At 40.7% G+C, this 20,457-nt stretch overlaps 2 protein-coding genes across 3 annotated transcripts in view; one reads left to right on the top strand and one right to left on the bottom strand.

The window, feature by feature from the left end:
* LOC143346807 (RING-box protein 2-like) overlaps positions 1-20,457 on the bottom strand; it is a 48,357-nt gene that overhangs the window by 19,879 nt on the left and 8,021 nt on the right. The window lies entirely within an intron of this gene.
* Positions 1-20,457, top strand: part of Tret1 (trehalose transporter 1) — a 33,183-nt gene that overhangs the window by 5,843 nt on the left and 6,883 nt on the right. The window contains exons 2-3 of one of the 2 annotated variants that reach the window (XM_076775295.1): positions 7,139-7,606; positions 18,243-18,368. In XM_076775295.1, the coding sequence (XP_076631410.1) occupies positions 7,139-7,606; positions 18,243-18,368 (594 nt within the window). Of the gene's footprint in view, positions 1-7,138; positions 7,607-14,890; positions 15,133-18,242; positions 18,369-20,457 lie in introns of those variants that run through there. The other variant, XM_076775297.1, reaches the window with a different exon arrangement.

The raw sequence follows: 20,457 nt of genomic DNA, 5'->3' as shown, positions 1-20,457 counted from the left end.
GTTCGCTACTCGATGTCCTTGGTCATTGCTTTCTTTCATTCCTACCCTTGATTGTTGCTTATTTTTCATTTCTTAGATGCATATGTATACGCATCATACAAGGTGTGGTATTTAAGGCCGGTCATCTGGATAATTCGTTCATTGAGAGGGCATAGCATGGCGTTGCCTTTTTTTGCTTTCAGGTGGAAGAGTCAAAGACATTTCAAAGTCATTAATTTTATTATTTACCTCTTAATAAAGGTTAACAAAACTAATACAATGACTTACAGACCACGATTATCAAATCAAACAAGTATTGTCTCGTTCTTTTCTATCTCTAAAATTGAACGAATTATCCAAGTGGTTTATCTTATACGCTCCATTCTTTATACAGTGATGTTCGTTTGAATAACCTCGGATAAAAATGTTATTTCGGACAAACGAAAGATTTTATAAGGTAAACGTGCCACTAATAAATTCTAGTAAGTAGCAATAATTTCTTACTACATGTTCAGGCGTTATAGTAAAGTGTAATTTATTATTCTAAGGAAAACAAGTCGTGATAAAGCTACTATATGGTCGGATGTGTACTAAGAAAATGGCTTTATGAAAGAGATATTAAAGTATTTATCAGGCCCGCGTTTCTCTGAATTGTCATGGACAGTGTGTGCGTATCGTTTTCTAGACAAAACGCCGATGAAAGACAATATGAAAGTCACACCGCCTTTATCAATGTTATAAAAGCAACTTGGATCAATATTTCAGGAGCATATTTACATTCCTTGTATGACTCGCCTTCCTGTCGGAATTTTTAAATAAATGAAAAAGATAAACACGCCGAGTATTAACGCGCAAAGAATTCAATGTGTAAGACTATTTTTAGTCACTTTTTACAAACGAGGCTATTCATGTGACGCGCGTTACAACCGGCTTGAATTATGTTTTGTTTTGAAACCTGAGAATTACATACTATGTCGATGACCTCATCCATTCCAACGTCCTTGAAGTGTGTCAAGGGGAAAGGTCACGTTGCTTTCTAGAGCAAAAAATACAGGGTGTTCGGCCACCCCTGGGAAAAATTTTAATGGGGGATTCTAGAGGTCAAAATAAGACGAAAATCAAGAATACTAATTTGTCGATGGAGGCTCCGTTAAAAAGTTATTAACAATTAAATTCAAAATTTTCAAATCATTCTAAAAAAATTATTTTCGGTTGAGGGGGTCAATTACAATCATTTTTGGTGAATAGACATACCTTCGAAATCCTATCCACTTTCGAGAAAAAAAATCGAATAGGTGTTGAAATTTTTCGGTGAAAAAAAAAATTTTCAAATCATTCTAAAAAAATTATTTTCGGTTGAGGGGGTCAATTACAATCATTTTTGGTCATTACACATACACTCGAAATCCTACGCACTTTCGAGAAAAAAATTCCTTAGCGAAAATATAATTTCTGGCCAGAAATGTCTGCCCGAATTTTCATACGAATCTTTAAAACGTCATAACTTCTGAACGGATTGGACGATTTTAATGTTTAAAAAAGCAAACTGCGCGTATTTTGGTGAAGAATATGTACAAATCGCAAAAATATTCGAAAAGTTGGTCCTTGACCCCGCAAAATGAGAAAATCCCCATAAAAATGGTCCAATTTTCAAACAGCCGTAACTCCTACAATTGTGAATATATTTCAATGAAACTTTTTTCTGAAGTAAAGTTCATGGGTACCTACAAAAAAGTATTAGACAACTTTTCTGTAGGACGTCAAACAAAATTACTAAAAATGAAAAAGGAATTTTTAAGAAAAATCGACAGGCGGTAGGTGCCTAAATTTTTCGACGAAAAAAAAAATTTCAAATCGTTCTAAAAAAACTATTTTCGGTTGAGGGGGTCAATTACAATCATTCTTGGTGAATAGACATACCCCCGAAATCTTGCGCAGTTTCGAGAAAAAAATTCAGTACGGTCGGAACTTTAAACATTAATAACTTTTTAACGAAGCCTCCATCAACAAATTGGTATTCTTCATTTTCGTCTTATTTTGGCCTCTAGAATCCCCCATTAAAATTTTTCCTGGGGGTGGCCGAACACCCTGTATATCTTGAAAAATATGAGGGTGCGAGAATTATTTTAACTTGAGAACACCCATTGATCTTTCCCCTTTAACTCACTTTAAGGTTATTGAAATTGGTCGTCGTTACGATACATAATTACCAATTCTTTGTTTTCGCCTTCGTGTGCATAATTCGGTAAAAATGCAAGCGAGGTTATTCCAACGAACAGTGCTGTATAAGCGTTTCCAGACATTCCTTATAGAATCATAATTTTCTATAGAGTCTAACGGCCTTTTGTTTAAATGTCACCGAAGCAAGTTCTACGTAAGGAGCATGTATTTAGTCGAGGTTCGTTATCTTCGACGGTCGTTCCTATCGGAAGCACGAGAAACAAACGGAACGACACGTTGCAAAACGGCGAAATAAAAACTGTTAACGACGTTCACTGCCACGGTAAATTCACGCCCGAGTTAATCAACTAGATTTGGAATATCAATTTCTGCAGAAATATTGGACAACTTAATCAAGCTTGATGAATAACAATCTAAATATGACCCATTTGTCAACAAATAATGATAAGACTTCGTCTGAATTATATTCAATGTGCAACTACTTGAATTGTTATTGCATTATCATTTTGATTTACTATATGATTCATGTATATATCTAATCTCTTCAAAATATACATCGAAAAACGTTCGTTCGTTATTAGGACTCGTAGTAGCTAGCAAATGTAAAATACTTTTAATAGATAACTTTCTTTGTTGATTTATGGATTAGGTTGCTAAACAAAAATATAAATTTGCCCATTTTATTATTCAATTCCTTGAACCTTCAAGGCATTTTATACGTTTCAGGAATGAGGAACACGTTTCGACAGAACAAGTGTTATTGCAAATTTAGCAAACAATTTGAATAGGTGACGTACGTGGCAGTCAACGTGTTAAAATCTTGTCAATAAATCATGTTTACTATTTTCATAATTATCATTTCATTAATCCTGTTACACGTCGACAGAAATTATGTATCTACTAATATTGTTCGAATAAGCATGACGCGACCCCCCGTGGACTTTACGTACAGTTCGAGTTCGACTAAAATGGCGGTCGTATTGTTGCTCGACTACGTTGATGCAAAGGTTCGTTAAGGTTCCTTCCCGTTTCCCCTTGTCTCGATGACGCAGATTCACGCGCGAAACTCGTGGCGAGAGAGAAACAGAAAGAACACGCGTCGATGTATTGCAAAGTGGTGCATACTGGTTAGATGCAGCTGCTTTAATTTTACGACGCGTTCGCGTCTGGACTCTGTATCGAGATTTACGCAGCACGCGAACTTCCATTTTTAGGGTATTTACGTTGCACATTGTTTACGACAGATCAGGATCAAACGATCATTCGAGTAGCAGATGACTACCATTGCGTAGTTCCGTTCCGTTCCGTTTTGGACCGTTCGTTCGGGGAAATTTCTAAAATCAACTCACTCTAAAGTTCACGATGTTAGGTTAGGATCTGAGCAAATCTTAGTAGCCGGGCGAACGTTGCGAACAAAAATGTCCGCGACGTCGATTGGAAAAGCGCATCGCAATAAACTTTTTCCCCCAGAAACGAGGAAAATTCTTGTCGAAATAAAGATTTCGAGTAACAGATTAAAGATGAATTTTCAAATATATCGATCGTACGAATAGAAGTTTATCTGGGTAGCTATTCGATTCAGTTTCTTTTCATTGTACCATTGATATTACTCTAATAAAATTCTGCACAGCTTTGTTTTCTGCTTACCTGTACCGCGTTACTGTTCGCTATTGCAACGTTTGCCCGTACCCCACTTAACCTCTATCGTATGTCCAGACGAAAGAATGGAGTCGAAAAGACGAACGGGAATAGCATCGTGGCTGTTGCATTCGTGCAACGATAGAACCAACCAAACATTTTACCTTCGAACACACACGGCACGCATGCTACGGTTGTTTGCCTCGTGCATGCGGGAAAAATCAATTCATTTTGCACGTTTCTCGGTAGATACGAGTGACGCAACTTCTCGTTGCACTTTCGAGACATTCGAAACATGACGCTCGAAGATCGATTTCCACGCAGCCGAATTTCGAGCCAACGGTTCACGTTCCGTTTACACAGAATCGCCGTACCTTTCTCTATCGCGTTTACCGTCCTTGTTTCGCCTACTTTGATGCGAGTAACCTAGCGTGACTCCTTCTCTTTTCCACTGACTCGACGCCGGAAAAATAATGGAAGCGATTTGTTTCCGTTCAAGGGGAAAGGTTGCCGTGTTGTTTCTCCTGCGAAGAAACGAAAATAGAACCGACGACTAAATAAAACTACGCACCGACGGAAAGTTAAAAATACATATCGCGCGAGCCTACGCACGTGCTGGAAATGAATCGGCGAAACTAACCTCTGAGAAAACTCGAGCGAGGCTTTACGTAATGTTTTGCCGAAGCGGCCTAAAAATTTGCCATCGAACTTTTCGAGATGCTACGGGGACTCCGACGTTCCCCGTTCGCGTGTTTGATGTCTTTCGAAACATATCGTAACACCACGTGATCGCGATATAAATATCACCGTACAAATTGACAAACAGAAATTCTGCGCCGGTGTGTGCGTAGGATTCGAAGCATCACAGATACCGGCGTACTATACAATGCGATCAGAGAAAGATAATAAACTGTAAAAAAAGAAAAATAACCTCTAACACGATTCTCCGACGGTCGACGGAGGCGAGCAGGGAGTTCCTGTTTGCTTTGTAACTGGTCGTCGGTAGGAGCGCGTGTTTGGAGAGCCCTGCGACTCCGTGGTTCGTCGAACGACCTACGATCTTTGCGAAGCGCGGCCGTCACGTACCGAAACGTCGATGCCGCACGATTAGGGACCGAGTTCCGAGTCGAAACTCGAACGATAAAATTGCGTGTCGTGCGAACGACACTCGCTCGGCTCGAACTCCAGTGGCTCCCTTCACTTTCGTCCCGCGCGGCGATTTTTTAGTACAGAATGCGTGTACTAGATAGCGCCACGGTAAAAGTCGACCGTTGACATCGATACATCGATACGCGTGAAATTATCAGGTCGTTCGAAAAATTCGTAGCGAAATTTGGATGATATTCGTATAAAATAAATATTTTATTCTGTTAAAATTCTATACAACATTCTGGTTACTAGAAATGCTATAAAATAAGAGGTATACTATCGAATGTAGTATTTACACTACAAGTAAACGTATTAAAGATCAAACGTTTGTTGTTTGGTAGTTGAGACTATTAAAAGCATTAATTTTTTAGATCGATATATGAGGCCATGTTGCGATTGATAAAGTAAAAATAAAAATTGAAACATACGTGACATGCGCGGCGCGTCGATGTAGTCCATTATTCTTCGACGGTCGAAACTCGCGGGCGGAAACGCACGCGCGAAAGTACTTGGCGCGTGCAAACGAATACGTTCGATGTTTTCACAGCAATGAGAACGAATAACGCATGTTACGCGGCGGACGGGGCATCAATATATCGAGGACAATCGGGCATCAAGGAGAAGGCTTTATCGTAGTGTTCAAAGTAGAGGCGATAGCGCGCGTAAACAACAGAATAGACGAAATCGTGATGTCAGCACCAACATGCGAGACAGTTTCTAGCGATCGTATATCGGCGGGAAATACCGCGAACGACGTTTCACGTATCGATAAGAAGGCTGTCATCCGACGGAAGAGAAAAAGGCGCGAAATCGCGAACCATCGCGAGCCGCGACACCGACGACTAACGTGAAAGCAGAATCTGAACGTTGTAAACAGAAAATATCGAATAAATTTGAATAGACGAATCCGGAAACAATCTACGCAGGCATAGAAACAATAGCGATTATTTATTAATTCATTCGAGTAAACGAATAAATTAATTCATTCGAATAAACATCCCATATCGCGAATATATCGACTTCGGATCGTAATTGGGGAATATGTCTGCGGAGAATCGCAGTTTTATCGGAGTATAACGGCTTGGAGTCCTGTCGCTCGCGCAAGGTGATCCTGGAAACTGAGGACTATTTTCTAAACGAAAGCACACAAATCTGATTGGAATAATACCGTGTATCTCGTGATGCTCGATTAATATCTTTGAAAAGAATTATCACAACAAAAGACAGTCCCTCGTCGCGAGATCGAACTTTGTCCTGGTGTCAATTCGTTGTATCTTCGGTTGCAATGGTGATACAGCTTGTCCCAGTTTCTGAAATCACCCTGCGAGCCAAACGAGCCCCATAATCAGGATGCTGTAGTTCAACGTTTCCGAAGAATTTCTGGAGCCGACAGTCGACTGGTGGTCGGGTTGTCGAGCCCCGGAAGCTACGAAATTAGTATTTAAGATTATTCGAACGCGATGTGGGAACGATTATTTGCAAATCTATAACGCCTGACGTGTAACGACGTTTGCTTTTCAATCTACTGACGGAAATCGATAGAAGGTCATTAACGTTGCAGCTGGTGTACGGTGCGCGCGTGATCGGGCATGATTCTCGGGCGTGATAGTCGAAAAATTCGGGTGAATGGATCGAGCAAAGCCCCTGTGTACGCGTAAGATGCGCCGCGGAGCCACGAGCACAACATTCGCAATAGTGAAAAAAAAACCCGCTGTTTGGTCATAGAGTTCAGCTTGGGGTTATCGGTAACCAGGGGTAAAAGTCATCTCATCGTCTGGCAAGAATCACGCTCTTCTCGTCTGTCGCTTTTCGTCATTGGTTGGTTACGATAATCACCGCGTCCTTCCTTCTCGTGCTTTTGTTCGGCGTTGTTTCACTCGGAACGATTCACGATAAACGAAACTAGTATAAATACTCCCAACATTAAAGTTTGCATCCCCTGTCAAAGTGGATCGCGTCGCGACGGTCGCTGGGCGTCTCGAACGTCTTTCCAACTCTGACAAGCGCGGTTTTTTCGCTCGACCGGCACCGTCTACACGTAAGTTTTGCCATCGGGGATGCGTGCAAGTTCATAGCGAATCCGGGGATAAACGAGGTTCAGTGACATCCAGTTACAACTATCTTCCACGGTTCTAACCAGTTTGTCTTTTACTTTGTGGTGTTTGTTCACGAGAGATCCGTCTGTTTTCAGGAGCGGAGTATTTTGCCGAAATACTACACGAAGGTGCCCACGGTGACGAGATCGACACCGTCCAGCTCGGGTATCAACCTGGACTGTGCCTCCAACACGACCCTTCTGACGAACGCGAGTCCGTTCAACAGCCAAACCGCCCTAATCGCGGAGAAGAGGGCCTATCCAGGCAGCGTAGGCGCCGCTCCAGCCAGCCATTATTATGAACAAAACTTGAGGAACAATCACCAGAAGACCCTGAACGGGTCTCGCATATACGATCCCCTGGAGAAGGATCTCGACCACGATTACAAACAAATAGATCCACTGTTGGCCGGAGATCAGCCCCCCTATTCGGTCACCACGAAATCAAACATGAGTTCCCAGGACAGCAAGCCGTTGAAGGCCTCGTCCGGCGGCGATCGACATATATCCTCGCACGAGTTCCAGAGGGAACCCAAACCGTCGCCTATGCGGTTCGCCACCCAGGTAAATCCATCCTTTCGTTTACTTTTCAACAGACTCGAGCTGATCGAATCTCAACTTTAAAACGCTTCTATGTTTCTAAGATGAAGAATCGAATCGTTTCGATATCAGTTGTCTAATAGAATAGGTTGAAATATATAAAAGTGCAACGAGTGAAAGAGAAAGAGATTTGTCTATTAGAAGTGTTTAAAATCCTATCGGGGTTGGATCCCCAAAGAGGCGAATTAGCCAAATCTTTTACCTCGTTAAAAATTCATGAAATTGGTAAATCCATCCTTTCGTTTACTTTTCAACAGACTCGAGCTGATCGAATCTCAGCTTCGAAACGCTTCCAAGTTTCTAAGATGAAGAATCGAATCGTTTCGACAGCAGTTGTCTAATAGAATAGGTTGAAATATATAAAAGTGCAACGAGCGAAAGAGAAAGAGATTTGTCTATTAGAAGTGTTTAAAATCCTATCGGGGTTGGATCCCCAAAAAGGTGAATTAGTGAAATCTTTTACCTCGTTGAAAATTCATGAAACTGTAATTACAAATTCTTGGCAGAGTCTTAGCGTGCTTAGGGGTGGCTATAAGAGACCTTGAATTTTTTTCGGAAACTTTGAAAATAAGAAAAAATAATTCTAACGATAAGATCAAAAATAGTTGAAAAGGGAATAGTAATTCGATGAAATTTTACTTCCTATTCTGCTAACTACTAAATTTAGTTAAAAGTGTCGAGAATTGAACACGAATTTTTACGACGGTAATGTTATTAGTGAAAGAAAATCTTGTCTAACAGTGAAATCTTTTTAAAAAATGTTGATGAATCTGAATTCCCATTCGAAGAAAATCTTCCCATCTGTCGTGACTAACAAGAAGCAGATCAACGAGTGAATAAGCGTGCCCGGACGATTAGGCTATCGCCTCGAACTATAGCCTAACGAATGTTTAAAATAAATAAGATTATGGAGGAATGACAAAGAACGACCTCAAACTGATTCTAAGAATTTTGTTTAACTTCTTGAACTGTGCACTTCTCCTTAAAACAATTAAATTGAACGAACCGTAGTACTTTATGAATTTTTTAATAATGTTATAGTCGTTGAAGAGTACAGTATTGATTTATTGAATATTTCTGTTTTCTCATACTAAAATTGTGGTCAGTAGTCACAGATCGTACGAAGGCTGACTACAACGTCTGACCCAATGTGACACCAAATTCCTTCCAAACTGATTTCTCTGCTTCTTACTATACCGTCGTAGATTATTGTTTATTTTTAATATTCGATTTTCAATCAAATTGTAGATGTAAATTAATTGTGTTCTCAAAAAGCCCCAGAAAAAGAATTAAAATACATAATCTTGAATCGATCCATACAAACCTATATTTTTATAATCAGCTTGGCAAAAATAAAATGTAACACACGATTGATTTCACGACTCTTTAATCGTCATATCGAAGAATCGCACTAAGCATGACTGGACTCTGGATTTTATGCATTTCTGACTTATGCTGATATATGAAACGCGTACAAAATGTATATAGATAAATATATCACAAGTTAATACAATGATATTAATTTTTTGTTTTACGTTGACAAATATTCGTGTAAGTCATACATAAAATCAGTAGCTAAATGATTACAAGTAACCATGGTAGTATCATCGCATTGATATTATTGGTACTAGATGGTATTGTTCTGTATTAAAACGTATCTATACGTATCCATTATACGCGACACGTACAACTTAACAAGTTTAATAAGTCCTCAGACAGTGGCATGAGTACGGATACGTGAATGACAGGGACGACATTAGGTGACTAGACTATAATCTAACTAACGAGTGTCATCTATTAATTACCGGATCAAATAAGGATATGCAAGTGAATCTAGGGATCTTATTAACTTTGTAGCTAATCTAATTCTAATCTTCAATTACTTTTACCCTATCTACTTATTTGCACTGCCTAAAATTCTGAAATGTTCGCGATCAAAAATAACATAAAAGTTGAGAGGGACAGAAATGTTCAACTTACGAATCACATCTGGGGTTCATTTTAAGAATCATTACTGTACATGATATAATACCACGAGACAATGTTTACGAACGATTTGCAAAATTTATATAAAAATGATAGTACGTGTGGGTTTAAAACTACTTCATTATGATATTTAACGGGGCATCGTTGCACACTAATTTGAAGATAGATCGTGCACAGACGATCTTCTGATAAGTACATACGCTAATTCGAACGCTTGTCGAGCAATGAGATGGTCAAATTACGAAACACATCTTGATTTTAAGAATCGTTACTGCCCCGATATAAAAATCATATTCAATCCCTGGTTTAGAGCTGGATGCGTGCTCTAGCACCGATTGCGAGATCGCGTGGAATACTTTCGACTGGAAGAAAAATTGTTTTCGCGATAGAAATACCTGTCCCGGTGCCGGTTGGTACGTTTCTCGGGAGTAGAAAGACGCGACAACGCGTCGGCAAACGGCACGAGTTATTTGTACATTTCTTTTCGCGCGTGCCGCGCGTACTTTCGTCCGTTCGCGTTCCCCCCGCTGGAGAAGAAACGACGGAGGCCTCGGACGGTTCTACTCGCGGAAAAGTTTCAAGGATATGTACCACGACGAAACATCCTTGATCCATTTTTCGATTCGCCTCGGCTCGTAGATTTCGAACTCGACGGTCTCGCACGGAACAATGCCGGACGACGTTTTCTCGGCCATCGAGGGAAATTCCCGACGGGGATTCGCCGCGCGCACAGCTCGAGACATGAATCCAACGATGGGAGAACGATTTTCACAAAATGCAAACAAAAATGAGGATTAAATCGTTTCGCTATTTCTAAAATTGACTCTCACGTAGCCGAGGTTTGATCTGCTACGACGATGAAAGTTTAAATTCATTGGTTTTGTAATGTTATAATAAAAAAAAACTAGACGAGAAAAGGACGCGAGAGCAGCGCGGTGAAATTTCGAAAAAAATGTGAGGAGGAATGCGGTGGAAACCTGTTCTTCAGGCGTTCACTTGTCGTTTCGGGACGAAGTTATATTTTTTTCTCGCACATCACGTTCGAAGATTCTCTTATCTCACGAACTGGACAAGGTTACCGAGGTACGCGTGGGAAATTTCTAAGGCCGCGGTTCGCGATTTGAATAATACGCGTACGCGGTTCGGCGCGAGTTCTCTCGTCGAAAGTATGGCGGCGTTCTTCGCGGTTCCGTCGAGTCTCCCCTAAGCGTGCCGATTCGGATCGAGAGTGTCGCGCGCGTGCCTCCCCCGCTCCCTTCGATCGGAGCTAAACTCGAGAGGATCGTGATCTTCGCGTTTACGACATCCACGTTGCGTATAGTTGCACTTATTATTGCGCAAATAGACGTACGCGAATAAACATCGCGATCAGCGGCACGTTGCTTCGTTCCTCGCATTATGAAAGCTCCGTGTCTCGCTAGATCCGATCTCTTTTCCTGGTTGCAAATCATTTCACGCGATCGCGAATCCGTGAACTCGTTGTTTGTCACTCCGCTGGGTCAACGCTTTTGTTTTTAGACCATTGGAAAAACTCTGCGTAACCTGAACTTTGTTCCGGTATCTATTCTCGTACCCTCGTTGAAATTCGTAAGTCGTATTTAGATTTATTTTATTTAGCGCCTCACCTTGCCAATTTATTTATTTATTCAGCACGCGGGATGTGCCCGAGTATATATTTACATTGCGCGAATTTTTTAACGCCTTATCGAAAAGTTCGTTGCTCCGGTTGTCGGGCAATCTTGGCCATCGGGGGTGCACTTTGGCTACGGATGAGTAAAATGGTCGAACGAGCTTAATCGTGCCTTCGAAAAAGAGAGGAAAATGTCAGCTGCTATGGGGTCTTCTCATTTGGGGATGACGTATATTCAATCACACCACTCTTCCAAAAATTTTTGTCGAACAACCAAAACTTCGATAAAAGTTTCCGAAAATAAACTGGTAATTGTTGGTTGATCGGTGCTTGCAGACCAGGCGCGATGCAATCGGGTGACGAGGCGCGAGAAATTAGATTTCTAGCGATTTCGTTCTGATCACGATGCCACGCTCGTGTCACATTTCCGACGGGAATAAATAAATTACCGTCGGCTAACGGAACGAGAAAGAATAGTTCGGTCGAATGGGTTGACGGATGGACGAGGGTGTGGGTCGACGAACGGAGGGAGACAATACGTAAATAAGCTACGTAGACACGCGTAAGAAAACGAGACGGAACTCGAACAATACGTATGGTTGATCTGGCGCGTGTTTCGTCGTTGCCCCATCGGAAGAAACAATTACGGAAAACAAAAGACGAATGCATGAATGCATGCATGCATTCGTGCATTCGTGCACGCCTATACTCGGCTGCTGCGCCGACCTTGCGCACTTCTGATAATAACCGACGACTCCGACTTCTTTCCTCGTACATCGATGACGTTTATGCCAGAGACATTTGCAAACTATATTAAACAATTAATGCTATTAATCGATCCGCCAGGCGGATGCAGCCGATCGCTCGAAATTCCCTTTCGATTCTTCGACTCTTGAATGCTATCTAATATGGCTGCCATCGCGCCAGACTGGACAACAATTTTACCAAAGTAATAATACTAGAAGAAAACTTTAAGAAATATTTCCCATTAAATAACACTCTGTGCACGGTAATGGACGCGTAGTTTTTAATTTATAAATCTGTAGAGCCTTTTGAGGGCTATTTTATAACCCAGACTTATAAATTCTAATAAGCTCCGCGTTCATTCCAGTAATTTTGCTTGGTGTAGCCCGTGTCATAACTCCTTCAGAAGCGAAGAATAATTCGCCTTCGTAAATCGCTCGAAATTGCTACCAGAAATCTTCCATTTTAACAAAATTTGTTGGATAATGTAACAGGGAGCACGCACGGATCTGAAAAGACTCGGACTTTGCAAGGCCAGGATTAAACGAAGGTATCTGGTACGCGCTCACAATCGCGCTGGAAATTGTAACTCCACCGTCCAGGTGATAGGAAAACGCGCGAATTTACATTTCTATTTATGCACAACGACTGATTTTCGCAACAACGTAAATCTTCGAGCCGGTTTTCCTTGCCCCTTAACGCGTTAATTGCCATGGTGATCATTGGTGACCGACGCTTCAAACTTACAAATTGTTTACAATGATAGAATCCTAATATTCGTAAAATAACTATTCCACGGTAATATGCTCTGTGATCCTCAATGTGTAAATAGAAAAAGACGCTTAAGTTTATTTTGTTTCGTTCATTAATTATTAATTACGATTTGGCAAAGGAATAATACATCCATGGATACATTTGCATCGTTAAAGATATCGAACGTTCCTATTTATTAGATAATAGTTTGAATAATTACTGGTAGATAACCCTAAGAACTGAGACGTTCGGAAAGATATGAAAGATTCGCTTGATGTTCAACCTGTTAACCTGTTCTCATATTTAATACCGATAACTGAAATTAGGTTGTCTAATTTTAACATGTGTCGAAATGCTTTATCTTCTTCGGAATTTATTCTTAATAACGCACGGTCATAAACTACCAAAATTTATTATCTGTCGCTTAACCCAAAAAGAATCTTTATTCAACCCATTAAGTACGTCACATTTAGAGAACATTCAAATAAATATTTTTTTTAATTGTTGAGAAAACTGTCATCATGGCTCGTACTGACTTAGAGTTTATACCCTGCCTCTTCGAAACATTGTTCCATATAATAAACGGGCTCTTTCATCGTGAACAATTCTAAAACACGTAAGTTTGAGATACCCGATCACCAGTGACCATCATGGCGATCAACGTGCCAAGATCCACGGATTTAGAAATTATTTTATCGATGATCTGTCTCTTTTCGATCCGCGAAAGACAGTCGGTTCTTTTGCCCGCCAGACAGGAAAAGAAGAGCGGCTCCTAGCTCCGACAAAGACGATTACGCAACGCGAAAGAAGGTCGCGAGTGAGATCGGACGTTGACGACGAACTTTTCCGCGTGTATTCGACGCGCAACGCGTTCGGGCTATGCCGTCGAATTTTAATTTGAAACTTTTTGATTCATCGACAGCAACACCTCGACTCCCTTGGCGAGATATTTCCGGCCTTCTCGATCACACGTCCAACAGGTTCTCGTGGTTGCAATTTTCGACGTGTCTACCCCTCCCCGCAACATCCCCAGCCAACACTTTCGTCTCCTCGTCTCACGAAACCGATCCAACGTATCGCACTTACTCGTCGCGTGATTTATCTCCTTTCCCCTTTCGTTTCTTTTGTACCTGATTTTCCGGTTCCTTTATTTTCGTTTTGCACATACAGGGTGGGAAGGTACAATCAGGAAGGGGATGATTCTACTAAAATAGGTTTTGTAAGCCGTACTTGAAAATTTTGTTCTCAAATGTTATCGTGAAAACAAGATCGTTAAAAAATATCGTGTTGCTGATTACAGAGTTACAGTATATATAAATTATGCAAGTTTAAATAATTTTACTGTAAGAGGTCAGAAAAGTATTCCAACAATAACAAGGAGGGATTGTGTCCACGGGAACTCTAGGGACTTATATCGGAGTTTCGGTTATAACTTCGCAACCCCTGTTCGAAAAACGTAAATAGTGGTGTTTCGTAACAATTCTTAAAATGTGTTTCAAGTAAAGACCCAAAGTACTATTTCCTTTAGTTATCTCTTCGGGGGTTCGCGGGACATAAACAAACGATCGACAATTTCTGTAACCTGAGTACCGAAATAGCACCAGTATCTATTTCGATGTGAGTTTGCTGGCATAATATCGGTATGAAGTCCCACGGTGTGTAACGAAACGAGCATTCTGTCGTCCTCTGCGCGTATCGGTCGAGTAAGAAGGAAGGAATGGCACGAGTTACGCTCGCGCGTAGGGCCGCGTACGCGAAACGATCGCGCGCATACATACGCATACGTATAATCGTCCGATTCGCGGACGATGGATCCTCGCAACGGGAAGGGAAGGGATAGAGTCGCGGCCCCCCAGCATCGTTCCCTATATAAGCAGAGAACCACCCGTCGGTCCACGAGTGTCATTAACGCGTCAATATTACACGGGAACGTCGTCGACGGGCGAAAATAATCAACAACAACAACCGACGAAGACGGGAAACGCGTTACGACGATCGCGATCGAACGCGAGCGGGGAACGTCGTTCCGCCTAAGCACGCGCGATCCACTTCGATCCAATAAAATTAAATCGATATCGATCGACGCGGGGCGCGGGACCGTTTACAAGCTCGTTTCGTCTCGGGCGTAAGCGAGACGGGCTCGGCCGACGCCTAAACGGAACACGATAAAAACCGAATCGCGTACAATTGTGACTACTTTCGACGTTTCTGCAAACCGACACGTCGCTGGCGGCTACGTTTCCGGCCCTGTTTCATTTCCTACGTTTGATTTGGCAGCCACTCACCCTCGACCATGAAGATTCTTATGCGAGCTGATACCCATGTGAACATCGAATTACCGGGCAACGCGCCAGTCGCTAAGTGCACCTTCACTCAGGTATCGACATTGTGTAATTTACGAGGACTTCTCGATCGGAACTGCCGGGTAACATCGCGCTAGTGTTGCATATAAAGAGGCTCTCGTAGGCGCGAACGATTTATTGTCCGACGAATCGTACGTCCAATCGAAACGATTGCGGAGCCTCGCCCTACTGCCATCATTCTACGCTGGACAACCCTAAACACTTCATGATTCCTCCTTTCGTTTCTTTTGCCAGTCGAGATCCCGTATTCGAAATATGGCGGTCCTTCGTATCACAGATGGACGAAATTTTATTCGAGACGATTACCGAACACGTAACTTCGTTTTCGATTTTTTATCGAGCAAACAATGCAACTTGTTTACCTTCGACAAAGATGGAAACTTTTATTTTTAGTCGAAATCGTTATTTTAAGAATTGTATCGAGCAAGAAATTTTGTCCATCCTGATCGTCATCAATTTTCTTCAAGCTTTCATGAAACAAACACCATTTTCAACCACGTTATTTTCAAGGTCCATGTCTTCGATATCATCAATCACAGATATAAGATTGCAAATGTTGTCTACCCTTTATTCGTTATTCGAAATTTAATATCTTGCACATTATTCGTGCTACCGACTATCCAATCGAATGCACAGCAATGAATTATATTGTTTTTGAAAACTAACGATATTAAAAATTGTTTGAGAAATTTTTGTTGTTCATTCGATGTATTGGAGATATTTTATCTTGAACTATTATTATTTATACGAACATGTTACAAATCGTCGATAGCTTCTTGTGTAACATCTTCCGAATGTACAGAATGCTTCGGAAATAGATCGTCAAACTTTGTTAACGTATTCTACTCCCCCTAAGGTTGAAAAACTGGCGATATAAATACATGTTTGGAAATTTCCATTTCGAAATATAAATAGTGTTTGTTCGCCTAGAAATTTGATACGAATGGAGTATTGAATTCATACGTTGAATTATGAGCACTATTAACACCTTTTCCCGTTAGAAGTAAATAAGGCAACGTACATCGTGATAAATCATTTTCTGTTTGAACGTTTGATAGTCAAAAGTCTCGTTAGGATAACTCATTTTTAATGTCGGGATATTCCCGTCTGCATGTGACAACATTTGTAATTCACTAAGAATTTTTAAACATCTTCGACAGTTTCTGAAACGTATTATCGTAAGAGGAAATAATTTTCAGGAAATTTCGTCAATTAAAATTTCCCGATCTATGTGTCAATATGATATTTTCCAAATACCCTGTATAGTCATAAGAGGCAACTTATTAAACGTTATTGATCCACACAATAAGTGTATAATTTAGTCTAGAATAAAAATTGCGTTAACAATAGAGCAACATGTGTAAGCGTGACAATGGAGTAACACGATGAGTCGCGGATCAAAGAAAAATATTTAAAAAATATATTCGATAACAAAACAACATGTTACATAATTTCCTTTGCTCTTATTTGCTCGGATCGGCTAGGATACAAAACAATTGCTTTTAATTAGACTTTCAGAGCAGTTTAAAATTTCACCATATCGATAAAACAGATTAAAATTTGTTTCTCTATTGTTAAAAGTTTTTATTCTAGGTTAAATTGTACTATTATTCTGAAAAAAGGCCGGTTACAAAGTCAAGTTCATTTATTCCGCAAGCAATATTCAATTTTACTTATTTACTGTAATTTTCCTGACGATTTCTCGGTCGAATGGATCATTTATCCTTCATCTTACGCTCGAGTAACCACCGATCGTCCTTTCGTATCGAGTATCTCTGATTCTACTGGATAGCCAAGCTTGCAGTTAATTTTTTTAAACATTCGAGACCGACATATTATTACGAGACTATCCCCACTAGTCGCCAACATTTTTGCAATTTTGTTCTGACCCATATGTTACGTCATTGATTAAATAAGCGGGATTCTGCGTGACTCATACCCTGAGTTATCGATCTTGGACGCGTATCAGTGGGCTTTTGGCGACCGATATATTTTGCTATAATTATTATCCAAATTTCTATTCAACTTACACAAGGGGGCATTGAATCTGACGCAAGACAAAGCATTCCGACTGTTAGAATGACATTGGTGACTACCCATTGATAGAACGTGAATACTTCCGGTGTCGTAGCACCGATCGGAAGTCTAGGCGCCATATACGCGCCACGGCCTCGCGACAGATTCAATGCCCCACATAGTAGAGGAAATTCTTTACAAATCTGTCGTCATAAATTAACAAAAATTGATTTCCTCGATCCGTATGTAACAGTTCGTTAAAATAATACAAATTTCATATATTAGACACGAATTTTCTGCGTTCCCCTAACGTTGGTGCTCAAAAATGGCCGTCTACTAGGATTCTAGAGGCCAAAATAAGATGAAAATCAAGAATACCAATTTGTTGATGGAGGCTTCGTTAAAAAGATATTAACAATTAAATTCAAAAATTTCTAATCGTTTTGGAAAAATTATTTTTAGCTAGGGGGATCTATAACAATCATTTTTGGTGAATATACGTACCCCCGAAATCCTACCCACTTTCGAGAAAAAGAATCGGGTAGGTGTTGAAATTTTTCGGCGAAAAAAAAATTTTCCAAATCGTTCTAAAAAAATTATTGTCGGTTGCGGGGGTCAATTACAATAATTTTTGGTCATTACACATAACCCCGAAATCCTACCCACTTTCGAGAAAAAAATTCGAGGTGTGAAATTTTTTGACTGAAAAAAAAAATTTGAAAACGTTCTGAAAAAATTATTTTCGGTTGCGGGGGTCAATTACAATAATTTTTGGTCATTACACATACCCCCGAAATTTTGCGCATTTTCGAGAAAAAAATTCAGTATGGTCGGAACTTTAAACGTTAATAACTGTTTAACGAAGCCTTCATCAACAAATTGGTATTCTTGATTTTCGTCTTATTTTGGCCTCTAGAATCCCCCATTAAAGTTTTTCCCAGGGGTGGCCGAACACCCTATATAAAAAAAGAAAAATATCTTAAACAGAATAAAAGGTCTGAGCTACCCGTTGCAGAATATTTTAAAAAATACCATACAAAGTACAAGTAAAAATAGCTAAATCGACGAAGAAATAGCAAAGTTAACGTTCGATTCGATTGTTTTTCAGGTGCTGGCCGCCCTCTCGGTGTCGATGGGTTCCATGGTGGTTGGTTACTCTAGTTCCTTCACATCTCCGGGCTTGGTGTCCATGCGGGACAACGCCACGGCCACGTTCGAAGTCACGAAGGAAATTGTAAGTGAAAAAATGCACGCCTGGTGGTTAGATCGGAACGCGATTGTATATCGAGCTACGCGTCTGCATAAATCGCGAGTCTCGCGAATCCCTCGTGTCGACGTTGTTTCCAAACAAACGTGCTTCGATGGGATACCGTAATCTCGAAAACGTTACAGCGAAACGAGGAACAACGTTATCCGGATTCTTTAGCTATCCCGGGGACGGCGAGTCAAGGTCCAACGATCGGTAACGAGGCACGTTTGTTTTCGAACGTTTCCCAATTTACGCGATCCTCCGAGACACGCGTCGTCTTCGATAACGAGCTCGATCTTCCTTTCCGTCAACAAAGGCACCGTATAGGTGTGGACGTCGCTTTCCAAACGATGAAAGTCACGGTGCACACTGAGTGTTGCAAAGGTCTTGAATACTTTGTCAATTTGAATTTTAAGTTTTGTTTTCCATTTCCACTTTTGTATATTGCAAGTCTTTTTAGCTTTTTTTTATCATAGTATCTTTACATATTATTATAATTAGAAACAGGGTCCCAAAACGATATTTTTGACGACGCTGTACAAACGATGAAAGTCACGGTGCACACTGAGTGTTGCAAAGGTCTTGAATACTTTGTCAGTTTGAATTTTAAGTTTTGTTTTCCATTTCCACTTTTGTATATTGCATGTCTTTTTTGCTCTTTTTTATCATAGTATCTTTACATATTATTATAATTAGAAACAGGGTCCCAAAACGATACTTTTGTATAGAAACTGAAACCATTGGAGAATTAATTTAGTTAGCCCGTGAATGAGAAGCCACCCATACATAGACGACCCGTGGCGATCGCCGTGATAAATATTAATATAAACTAAGATTCGTGACCCCGTTTCGGTGCAACCTTGCAACAAATCAATCGCGACTTCTACGAATATTACTCGCTTCGAACATTCTACGTACAACCTCGATACTTGTATCCTATAGTTGCAATGTTTCGGAACCTTGTTCTTGTAACGGTGCCGATTGTCGATCTTCAAGCGAGGAATTACTGTACGCGCCGGCGAACGTTCGATATTGGAAAGGGTCAATGGATGATTAAAACTTTAACCTCGAATGCGTCAATGGTAGTCGACGGTGGTCGGAGGCGCGATGTTTCGATTACGACACCGTTGGTCCAGCAAGCAGCCATTGGCTGGCCGCGCCTCGACGATCACGGCGCGCGATTGGCTTCCTTGGCTGCACCAGCTACACTCTGTCGCAACCTTCGTCGACCGGTGCCCGTGACGAGGTTTAATCGACTTCTCGAACCGTTTCCGTGTTCTCTCTCTTGCTCTGCGCCTCTTGTCTTTCAGGCACGTTACTCGTCGTACGCGTTTTAACGATTTCCTTCCTTCCATGACATTTCCTTTCTTCTTCCCGCGAGCTTATTTATATTCGAAGGACGACGCGCGATCGGTGGTACGATCTTTTAGTCTCGAACGAGCGGTTCGGCGATTTACCGCGCGCCGTTCATCATTGTCGCTCGCGGGGCCGCCTGGCGCAGGCTGTTGCAAGCTTCTGAGTCGGGCAAATTTTATTCGTAATAAAGAATAACGAATAAACCGCGAGACAGAGACGTGAACGTTCTTTGGCTCGTAAGAACAACTAAAATTATGCACACGATAATATACAGGGCCTCTTGGCGCAGACTAGTTTTATAGAGTTGAGCAAATTTTATTCGTGAGAAGGAATAACGAATAAATCATAAAATAAAAATATAAACGTTCTTTGGTTCGTAAGAACAACTAAAATTACGCACACGATAATATGCAGGGTTATCGTTATCGCGCTCAAGTTATTCTAAACTTTCACAGAGCCGGGAAAAGTTTATTCGTAATAAAGAATAACAAATAAATAATATTCTTTGGTTCGTAAGAATAACTGAAATTATCCATACAATAATATACAGGGCCTTTTGGCGCAGACTATCCAAGTTTTATAAAGTTGGGCAAATTTGATTCGTGAGAAGGAATAACGAATAAATCATAAAATAAAAACCTAAACGTTCTTTGGTCCGTAAGGACAACTAAAATACCGAACACAATAATATACAGGATATTTGATTTTAATTTGTAAA

The sequence above is a fragment of the Colletes latitarsis genome, chromosome 10 (genome assembly GCF_051014445.1).
Source record: "Colletes latitarsis isolate SP2378_abdomen chromosome 10, iyColLati1, whole genome shotgun sequence".
Taxonomy (NCBI): domain Eukaryota; kingdom Metazoa; phylum Arthropoda; class Insecta; order Hymenoptera; family Colletidae; genus Colletes; species Colletes latitarsis.
This window is presented reverse-complemented; position numbering and strand designations above follow the sequence as displayed.